The sequence below is a fragment of the Loxodonta africana genome, chromosome 2 (assembly GCF_030014295.1).
Source record: "Loxodonta africana isolate mLoxAfr1 chromosome 2, mLoxAfr1.hap2, whole genome shotgun sequence".
In the NCBI taxonomy this organism is placed as follows: domain Eukaryota; kingdom Metazoa; phylum Chordata; class Mammalia; order Proboscidea; family Elephantidae; genus Loxodonta; species Loxodonta africana.
Window position 1 is genome coordinate 225,283,638 of NC_087343.1, and position 11,195 is coordinate 225,294,832.

Below are 11,195 nucleotides of genomic sequence, written 5' to 3' on the forward strand. Positions count from 1 at the left end.
CACCTTGGTCAGCCCCTGCACAGAGTAGGGCGGGGAGGGAAGAAGAAAGTTCTGGAGGGAAAGTGGGAGAGCTCCTCCCCTCGCCCCGGGTCTGTCTCCACAACCCTTACCCCAAGACACACCCACCTGGGTCTGCCCCACTATCCTGTCACCCACACAGCTGAGAGCTGAGACAGGTGAGAATGAGCCTGTGCCACCAGACAGGTGACCCGGTGCAGGCAGTCCTCCTGGCCACATAACATACTTGACCACAACCTGCTGCCATGGAGCAGCCCAGGGGGACACAGTGGCTCCCGGGCATAGTCAGGCTGTGCAGCTGGGAGAGGACTTCAGAGCACTCTCCCTGCATCATTCTTAGATCATTATGCCAGTTGAGGATGAAGACAAAACACACAAGAGAGGAAGTTCTCAAAAAGACTTTAAAAATAGATACTTAAAGATAATATCTAGCTTTCTTTGGAAATCATTTTGTTCAGGTTATTGGTGAGCACTGGTTATTGATTCGCTCTGAGTATTCACTGGAATACAATGAACAATTACAAACAGACACAAGGGAAACTGTTGATACCCTCCCACCCCCCAAGCGGCACAACATGGAGATGACGTTTATTTTCTGGCCCCAGGAACACGCTCACAGATGACAGAATCATTTCCACATACTGGTCATGTGGACAAAGGGCCCTACTCAAAACCAGGAATTAAAAATACGTCAGTTCGTCATGCTTGGCCTTGTTGGTCTGGTAGCTGGTCAAAGCCGGGGGCTTGTCTTCATGAGGCAGACTCTGAAATACTCGCAGATGCACGAAGTTATCATTACCCACGTGAACCTGGGGAGAGAGAGGTGAGTGAGGGGCACAGGCACAGCCTCGGCCGAGTTCCCTCCTTTCCTCCACTGAGTGCAGGCAGGGAAGGTGAGGGGACGCAGCCCTGGACTGTGTGCAAGCCAGCCTGCCCAGTCCTCCACAACCGCCTGGTCCTCAGGACAACTACCACCAACCTCCTTCACACATGGCAGAAGCCTGTGACCGTAGCCCACTGTGCTCAGCTTGCCATCAGAGCCTCAGTCCTTCTCTTCAGCATGCAAACCTTCATTTTAGGGGCCTACGACCCCCCTGAAGCCTGGAGCAGCCACAGGACCCCCCCACTAAGCACCTCTCCCATCATGCTGCCACAGTCTCATAAGCTGCTTCCCCAATGAACACCCACTTCAAGTCAGGCACTCTTCTTCCCCCTGATAAAGATGCCCCACCTTGATAAAATAGTTTGTCCCAGCGACCACTTGACTCTTGAACTCCACAGCCTTAAACACAGGGAACTTCTTGTTTTCCTTCTCTTCAAGCTGGGCCTTGACCTAGGGAAGGGGAACAGAATAGAAAAACCTGGTGGTTTCCCTTCTGCTAGAGGGACTCACACACACAGGGCTCATGTCTCCTGTTACGTTTCATAAACTGAACTCCAACGTCAAAGCCTTTAAGTATTTTGTACAACGCGATTGGTCTTTGTAACTTTTAGCTCTAGTGATAAAAAAACAGCACCAAAAAAAAAAGCATACCCTTCTTATTAATTCTACCAAAGTTTTAATGATAGTTTTACCTTTCTTTTCTAGGCGTGGGGCGTTTTCACATTTTTATCATTACAACAGCATAGCCAAGCTTCATCCTGGGTTTTTCGGGTGTTTTGTTTCTTAACATGCTGTGAACAATTCATCTGAAAGGCCATATGTAACTTATAAAGGCTAATCTTCCATTTCATAGCTGCGCCTTAATTATCTTAACCATTATCCCTACTGTGGGCACGTAGGCTCTTTCTCCTCTTTGCTGTTCTCAGTGATCCGGCAATGACTCTGCAGGTGAAAGGCACTTTACCTGCATGTTCAGACGACTCCAGGCCACAGTGCCATCCTAACCTAAGTATTCAACAGTAAGTGCACTTTGATCCAATTCTGTTTTCTAGGGTCTTTGTTTTTTAACAGATGATCAGCTTTACAGTAGAAGGAGAGAGAAAGTTTGGTTTTTAATCTCACTGAGTTTAAAGATGCCCTGGCTGCTGTCTAGATTAACTGCTGGCACTCAGAGTATACTGATTCACTCTGGAGTGACGTAGCTAAACTAGTCACTGGAGGCTTAGAGTGTTTGAAAGAAAAAAGCCGTGAAAGTGCTTTAGTTGGGGGATAAACGGGTCACCTGGAAAGGACAATGTTAGTTGGGAAATAAGAGGAGTCACCCGGTATTTCATGCCACTGAGTCACCACTTGATCAAAGGTTGATGCTTCACTGTAGCAACCTCCTTTGTGTGCGGCACTGGGCTAGGCCTGCAGGGAACCCACAAAGGCAGTGTCCTCGCCCAGGCAAAGGACACCTAGAACAAGTGCGTGCCACCAACACCCTGGCCGGGGAGGGAGGGGTCAGAGAGAAGGAACCACCTCTTTCTTTGCCTGTGTGAGGGGCAGAGGCAGGAGCGGCCACCCTCTGCCAGAAATGGTGAGAAAAGTGAAAATGAACCGAGGGGTGCCAGCTGAAGGGAGGGAACGTGGAGGCCCTGAGTGCCAGGCAGGCCACTGCTGACGGGGTGACAGCTCCAATTTAGTAAAGGACAGTGACAGAAGGCATGTAGGGTTCGTGAGGGACGCTGTTATGTTAACAGCCCTCAGGAGTGGGGTGGGGCAGGGCAGGGGCACAAGAACAGGCACAGGGAGGATACTCAAGGACAATGTGGCTGTCACAGAACGTGTGGTCTCTTAAGTCCTTCAGACCTTGGTCAGTCTGCACCTCTGACCTCGCCTTCCCCATCTGTAGGCGGGAGACAGCAACACACACACTGAGTGCTCCTGTCTGGATTCAACGAGGTCAGACAACAGACATGCTCAGATACGCTCCTACCTCTCTCCTCCCCACCTTCTCTTAGAAAACGCCTGGAGGTGGGCCAGCTTCTGTGATACCTTTTCTGAATTTTCTCCCGACAGCAATGGCTACTGCCCACTTTCATGTGACAGACACCAAATTAAGGATCCCCTTTGAGATAGCAGAAGCCCTGGTGGCACAGTGCTTAAGAGCTCGGCTGCTAACCAAAATGTCAACAGTTCAAATCCACCAGCCACTCCTTGGAAACCCTATGGGGCAGCTGTACTCTGTCCTATAGAGTCTCTATGAGTCAGAACCGACTCGACGACAATGGGTTTCAACAGGTTTTGAGATAGCAAGGAGCCCTGATGGTGCGGTGGTCAAGCCCTTGGCTGTTAACCAAAAGGCTGGCGATTCGACCCACCAGCCGCTCCGTGGGAGAAAGATGTGCCAGTCTGCTTCTGTAAAGATTACAGCCTTGAAAACCCTATGGGGCAGTTCTACCCTGTCCCACAAGGTCACCATGAGTTGGCAGGAGTCCCTGGGTGCTGCAAATGGTTAACATGATTGGCTGCTAACCAAAAGGTTGGAAGTTCAAGTCCACCCAGAAGTGCCTCAGAAGAGAACTCAGCCACCGAAAACCCTGTGGAGCACAGTTTCTTCTCTGGTCGCCACAAGTTGGAGTTGACTCAATACCAACTGGTTTTTTGTTTGTTTTGAGACGGCAACGCTTCTATCCTGGCTGCAACAAGAACTTAACACATACTCGAAGTTCATGCTGCCTGGTAAAAGATGCTGACAGGTGAGACATTTCTCAGGCCTGGAACAGTAGGAAAGTGGTCAGGAAGGCCTAGGCCTAGAGGGTTGGCTATGGGGAAGAGTGGAGAACACTCTGCTAGGCGCGGCTCACACAAGCCTGCATGCGTGCTCTGGACAAATTCCGCATTTTCAACGGTCGCATGGGTCTGACTCACCGCCCTTTATTGCCCAATGGTAAACCACCTGCGCAACTGTAACATGGGCTGGGCTGACCACATGCCAGAGGATTTATGAAGAAGTGGCTGCAGGGAGGAAAGCTAAAAGAGGAAGAAGTTTATTTTACCTTTCCCTGGGGAGTTCTGATGTGGGCTGAATGTTTCTTGTTTACTGACCAGTGTGTAAAGAATTGATTTTGTTAACATGTCATGGCAAGTAGAGCAAACCTGATTTAAACGGAATACTAAGCACTTTATACTCTTAACTCATTTAACCCTCACCACAACATTTGGAGCCAGACACTGCTACTACACCCACTTTAGAGATCTGTAAACAAAGGCAGGGAGCAATCAAGGAGATGCTCAGGTTTTAGCCAAGCTCTGCACCTGCTGCAATCCAGCCTGTGCCTGGAGGGGCCTCCTGTCACTAGAATTGGCTCGTTTCCAAGCAAAGGGCAAGGTAGTTTCCCTTTTCTCCCCAAGTAATTCAGGGAAGATATATTTGAGCATCCTCCCCGTAGCACCCCCCTTTTCCCTTGCCTATTTCTCTCTTTTGCTCAGCTTTAGGAAGGACCGGCTCCGCCCAACGCGGCGGTGGCGGCCTCGATAGCAGTCCTAACTTCCCAGCAAACTCCGCGCTGTCCTCTGGCCCCCTTCCTGGGTCCTCCTTTGGGGAGGACTCCCGTGCACCTGTCTGGAATTAAATTCGGGGTAGGTGCACCCCGTCAGTCACCCTCTCAGCCCCCATCAGCAAAACCCTGGACCTCTCCGACCGGGGGTGGGGAGGGGTCGGCTCCCAGGCTGCCCGGGGGTCTCGGGCCTCACCTTGTCAGCGATCTCCTGGGTCTCGGCGGTGGCTGGCTGCGTGGCGGAAGGCGCTCCACACATCATCTTGGCGGCGGGACTGGAGACGACCGGAGCGGAGCAGACAGCCTGTGGACACAACCGGCCAGACAGAAGGGACAAAGCGGTGCCACCTTCCGGGCGCTAAGTAGGCGGTGGCGGCGGTCACATGACGGGCAGGAAGCAGGTCACGTGAGGGGCGGGCGTTAAGGTCACCTGAGGAGTGGGCAGAACCAAAGCCCGCGGCGGGGGGCGAGGCCGACAGGTGGCCACCGCCCGTTAGGAACTGGGCCGCAGGGCAGGGGCGCCGTCTGCAGACGAAGGCCCCGGGTTCTGTAGGGGAGCGTCCCCCCCACTTGGGGTTTGGTGTCTCCCTACCCTGGCGGCGGCCCAGTCACAAGGGGTGGAGGGCTCCTTCCCCGAGACGGAAGATACCGGAGCTATCCAGCCCGGCTCGACCCTTGACCCTGACCAGCTTGCGTTTCGGGGACAGGGCTGGCTCTGGAATAGCCGAGACAATCCGGGGAGACGGCCCTGACTGACTGCTGCCTTGGAGAGAGGGAGCCAGGAGGAACCGGGGACGGGGCTGCCTGAGGGCTTCTCCCACCGCGAGGGTCAGAAGGCACGCACCCGCCCTCGGCCCCGGCGGTCCCCCGCGTCCCCCGCGTCCCGCCCGTCTTGGGCCCTCCGTCTGCAAGGCCTGACCCAGTGGCCCCCCTCACCCTGTCCCCACCCCGTGTGCCAGCATGTTGTGTCGGCCGCGGTGGACATTGCAAACAGACCGGCTCCTTGAGGGCCCGCACAGGGGGACACACAGAGCAAAGACTGAAATGGATGGACCGGAGGCGCAAAGGGGGTCCAGCGAGGTTGGCTGTCCAGGGTGGAGGATGTGAGTCAGGTCAGGGCGCAGCAGAAAAGGGCTTGGTTCTGGCAGGATTTGTGTTAGGGATTTAGATTAGACTCAACCACCTGGAGAAGGGATGGGTCCTCCTTGTTTGGGACAGGTGTGGGCCTTGTGCTAGGAGCTGTTGTGACATGATGGCCTTTCAGAAAGTCCCAAACTCTCCCCTTCAAACCCCCTCCAGGGCTACGCCTTTATGCCTGGCACCTCACTGGGAACTGGGCAGATCCCATGATGGTTCTGCTTCTCAGGGGCCAGCCAGAGCCTCAGGGCAGAGTGGGAGTGGTCTACGAACAGGTGTGTGTGGGAGGTGGGCGTTTCTCTACCTGCCAGGACAGAGCCCTGACCTGGAACTTCAGGTGGGGTTAGAGTCCTGGGGCAGGGAGGACTGCTGAAGGAATGACAGATTTGACCCCACACAAATGGAAAACTGCTCTAAATGGAAAAAAATAATAAAGGCTTTGGAAGGAGGGAGAGGAAGGCCAATCTGTCACCTTTTCCCATCCTGCAGCTGCCAGGCTTGGATCCTTGTCTTGCAGAAGGTTTTGACCTAAAGAAGTCACCTTGCCTCTGAGTGGGTCTGCAGGTGGCCAGAGTTTACAAACAGGAGAGTAACCCTGTGGAAATAAGCAAAGACACCTCCCAAATGAGAACAAGCTGGCTATGTATTCAGAGCTACTGTGGCGAGGGAGTCAGCCACCATCGCTTGAGTTTGGCAAAGACTCAGGGGGAGACAGCGGAGTGGGAAAACTGGATAAAGCTGTGGAAAGAAGGAAGGCTCAGGTGTGCCCTGGTGGAGGGAGTTGGCATGGGAAAGCTGGAGGTGGGCAAACTAGAAGCATGTGTCTTGTGTGGTTCAGGGCCTACTTGGCTTTCTCTGGTTGATCCTGGTGGTGCAGTGGTTAAGAGCTCAGCTGCTAACCAAAAGGTCAGCAGTTCAAATCCACCATCCGCTCCTTGGAAGCCCTATGGAATGGTTCTCCTCTGTCCTGTAGGGTCACTATGAGTCAGAAGTGACTCGACAGCAATGGTTTGGTTTGATTGATCCTGAGATGGAAGTGGGGACACCAAAAATAGGGAACTGGCACTCACTGACCAGTCCTGACCGTTTAGGGCTCCCAAGGTCATGGGTCAGAGTTCTCTAATCACCTATGGTCTGTCGTCTGTTTGCATCTTCAGTCTTTCATACCTCCTTAATGGAATCAAAGCTGCCTTATTGCTGCAGGTCTTGATATTTTTAAGCAGGTGCCATGGAGGGTAGGAGCCCTGCCTCTTACCTGCTGCGTGGCTTTGGAGTAATTGCTGAACCTCTCTGTGCTTCTCTCTGGGGACAACTAATCACCTACCTCAAAGAGTTTTTCAAGGACTAAATGAGTTAATAAGTATAAAATACCTGGGCAGTGTCCGAGCTCTGGGGTGAGCTGTTAGTACTGTTATTGTCTATAATCAGTATACTAAGCTAAGTCTTACTTACCTATTACTAGTATTACTTTTTCTATCCAGAGGCCCTGGAAAATACCGACATTTACCTCCAATTCCTTGATTCAACAGTTTTCCATCTTACTGAAGCCAGGAGTAAAGACCAAATATCCTGTCTCCCTAGGCCTATCTCAAGGACTTTTGAATATCATTTACATATGAAATTCGTATTCAGAATTCTAAATGTAAACTATTTTTTCTTTATTTTTTATTGTGCTTTAAGTGGAAGTTTACAATTCACGTCAGTTTCTCATGCAAAAACTTATACACACAAGGTTATGTGACCCAAGGTGCTCTCCCTACAATGTGACAGCACACTCCTCCACTCCACCGTGTATTTCCCATGTCCATTCAGCAAGCTCCCGCCCGCCTCTGCCTTCTCATCTCGCCTCCGGACAGGAGCTGCCCACTTAGTCTCATGTGTCTACTTGAGCTAAGAAGAAGCACACTCCTCACCAGTATCATTTTCTGTCTTATAGTCCAGTCTAATCTTTGTCTAAAAAGTTGGCTTTGGGAATGGTTTTAGTTTTGAGTTAACAGAGAGTCTGGGTTCATGTCCTCTGGGGTCCCTCCAGTCTCAGTCAGACCATAAATCTGGTCTTCTTAAATATAGACTATTTTTGAGATTTCATTTGTGAAATCTCTGGTTTTTCTAGGTTAAGTGGATCCCATGGTTTCTTTTCGCCTTGTCTCATCATCCCTTCTGCCCAGGCAAGACAATTCGGTTTGGGTTTTTGTTGTTGTTTTTGCTCTGCTTGCCTTTAACACTCTTGACAAATGATGCATAGACTTGTTCCCTATTCCAAAATCAATTGATTGTGTTTTCATTATGCAAAAATTTCATCATCAGAATGTGTTGCTAGTTAAATTCTAGCCAGAGAAATTCATTGACTAAGAGGAAAAAGAAGGTGGGCATTTAAGACAAAGCATTTAAACAAGTAAGCGTTTATCAACTTGCCAGGAACTAGGGTTAGGATTTCAACCTATGTTATGGGGGGACACAATTCAATCCATAACATGGACGTTCTCCTACATTAAGGGTTAGCAAATTGTGGTCCACGGGCCACATCTGGCCCCTCGCCTGTTTTTGAAAATAAAGTTTTATTGGAACACAGCCACACCTATTCACGTACATATTGTCTATATGGTAGCTTCTTTTGCACTGCAACAACAGAGTTTGACCCACGATGTAGAAAATATTTGCTATCTGACCTGTGCAGAAAAGAGCTAGGACAGCAGGCCTGACTTCTGTCCTTAGGGCAATGTTCAAGGCTGGCCCTGAGCTGCATCAGGGAACTTGGATTTTGGAAGGGTTCCCACTATCCCCAGATAAGCGAAGCTCCCTGTGTGCCTCAGCTGTGTGTACAAACGGGGTGGTTTCTGCTGAACACCTGCTTTCCTTCTGCAAGTCTGGAATTTTGGTATGTGCCAGGCAGAGGGTGCCTACGTGACTTGCGCCCAATCGAAACCCTGGGCACTGAGTCTCTAATGAGCTTCTTTGGTTGGTACTATTTCACACTCGTTGTCATGACTTAAGTGAGTCCTGTGTGACTCCATGGGTGAGGACTCTGGAAGCTTGTGCCTGGTGTCCCGCAGGCTTCATGCCATGTGCCTTTGCTCTTTGCTGACTAAATTAATAATTGCTTTCATATCCAGATGCAGAGAGAGAGCCCAGCCAGAGCACTCACACATACACATTGGATGCAGGCTACACCCCAGGGAAGAGCATGACTTGAGTGAGAGTGGGACTTGAGTCACAGCCTCCTCCAAGGCTGTAACTCAAGATACACCCCACTCAACTCCTGCGTTATTAACATATGTTGTTGTTGTTAGGTGTTGCTGAGTTGGTTCTGACTCATAGTGACCCTATAGGACAGAGTAGAACTACCCTATAGGGTTTCCAAGGAGCAGCTGGTAGATTTGAACCTCCGACTTTTTGGTTAGCAGCTGTAGCTCTTAACCACTATGCCACCAGGGCGCCCATTAACATATAGAGGGTAGGATTTACAACACATAAAATGGAGGATAATTACATCAGATCACAAAATGGAGAACAGCCACTCAGTACTGGGAATCATAGCCTAGCCAAGCCAGCACACAACACCAACCACCACACCTCACTAGGGTTTTTCATATGCATTATTTACATGGCTCTACCCAAGCACTGTGTGGGAGTCACAAAGACTATGGCTAGAAGGGCCATATTTAGTAGTTCACTGCACCGCACTAACTTTGCTCTGTGTCCTTTCGCTGTAATGAATTATAGCCATGAGTACAGCTGTATGCTGGGTCCTGTGAGTCCTAGTGAATCACTGACACTGGGGTGATCCCAACACATTGCCCTTTACAGAAAAAGCTTGCTGCCTCACACTTCTACTTAAAGAACACTATTGCTACATCTAAGAAAATAAACATTCTGTAATATCATCTGTCTTACTCATCTACTGCTGCTATAACAGAAATACCACAAGTGGATGGCTTTAGCAGTTTATTCTCTCCCAGTTTAGGAAGCTAGAAGTCTGAGTTCAGGGTGCCAGCTCTTGGACTTTCTCTGCCAGTTCTTGGGGAAGGTCCTTGTCTTCAATCTTCTCCTGGTTTAGGAGATTCTCAGCACAGGGACCCCAGGCCCAAAGGACGTGCTCCCCTCCTGGTTTTTCATTCTTGGGAACATGAGGTAACTCTGTCTCTATGCTCGTTTCTCTCTTTTGTATCTCAAAAGAGATTGACTCAAGATACAACCTAATCTTGTAGATTAAGTCCTGCTTTATTAGCATAATTGCCTCTAATCCTGCTTCATTAATGTCGTAGAGGTAGGATTTACAACACCGAGGAAAATCACAGCAGATGACAAAATGGTGGACAATCACACAATACTGGGAATCGTGGCCCAGCCAAATTGATACACATCTTTGGGGGCACATAATTCAGTCCATGACACCATGATTCCCACCCTGTCGGCAGAGGCCTGCCTGGCTCTCAGGGCCTCCACGTTCCCTCCCTTCAGCTGACACCCCTCTGGTTCATTTTCACTTTTCTCACCATTCCTGGCAGAGGGTGGCCGCTCCTGCCTCTGCCCTTCACACAGGCAAAGAAAGAGGTGGTTCCTTCTCTATGACCCCTCCCTCCCCGGCCAGGGTGTTGGTGGCACGCACTTGTTCTAGGTGTCCTTTGCCTGGGCGAGGACACTGCCTTCGTCTGTGGGTTCCCTGCAGGCCTAGCCCAGTGCCGCACACAAAGGAGGTTGCTGCAGTGAAGCATCAACCTTTGATCAAGTGGTGACTCAGTGGCATGAAATACCGGGTGACTCCTCTTATTTCCCAACTAACATTGCCCTTTCCAGGTGACCCGTTTATCCCCCAACTAAAGCACTTTCACAGCTTTTTTCTTTCAAACACTCTAAGCCTCCAGTGACTAGTTTAGCTACGTCACTCCAGAGTGAATCAGTATACTCTGAGTGCCAGCAGTTAATCTAGACAGCAGCCAGGGCATCTTTAAACTCAGTGAGATTAAAAACCAAACTTTCTCTCTCCTTCTACCGTAAAGCTGATCATCTGTTAAAAAACAAAGACCCTAGAAAACAGAATTGGATCAAAGTGCACTTACTGTTGAATACTTAGGTTAGGATGGCACTGTGGCCTGGAGTCGTCTGAACATGCAGGTAAAGTGCCTTTCACCTGCAGAGTCATTGCCGGATCACTGAGAACAGCAAAGAGGAGAAAGAGCCTACGTGCCCACAGTAGGGATAATGGTTAAGATAATTAAGGCGCAGCTATGAAATGGAAGATTAGCCTTTATAAGTTACATATGGCCTTTCAGATGAATTGTTCACAGCATGTTAAGAAACAAAACACCCGAAAAACCCAGGATGAAGCTTGGCTATGCTGTTGTAATGATAAAAATGTGAAAACGCCCCACGCCTAGAAAAGAAAGGTAAAGCTATCATCAAAACTTTGGTAGAATTAATAAGAAGCTTGTATTTTTTTTGGTGCTGTATCCCTAGAGCTAAGGTTTACAAAGAACAATTGTGTTGCAGAAAATACATAAAGGGTTTGATGTTGGAGTTTAGTTTATAAAACGTATCGTGAGACATGGGCTCTGTGTGTGAGTCCCTCTAGCAGAAGGGAAACCACCAGGTTTTCCTATCCTGTTCCCCTCCCC

General features: G+C 49.8%; 1 protein-coding gene across 1 annotated transcript; it reads right to left on the reverse strand.

Annotated features, from left to right (window-relative positions):
• Nucleotides 1–401: 401 nt before the first annotated feature.
• On the reverse strand, nucleotides 402–4,788 carry CSTB (cystatin B). Its single transcript, XM_003419035.4, has 3 exons — nucleotides 4,640–4,788; nucleotides 1,250–1,351; nucleotides 402–827 (listed from the first exon to the last, which is right to left on the reverse strand). Exons 1-3 carry the CDS (start codon nucleotides 4,703–4,705, stop codon nucleotides 699–701), a joined length of 297 nt encoding a protein of 98 aa, XP_003419083.1. The 5' UTR covers nucleotides 4,706–4,788; the 3' UTR covers nucleotides 402–698.
• Nucleotides 4,789–11,195: the final 6,407 nt, after the last annotated feature.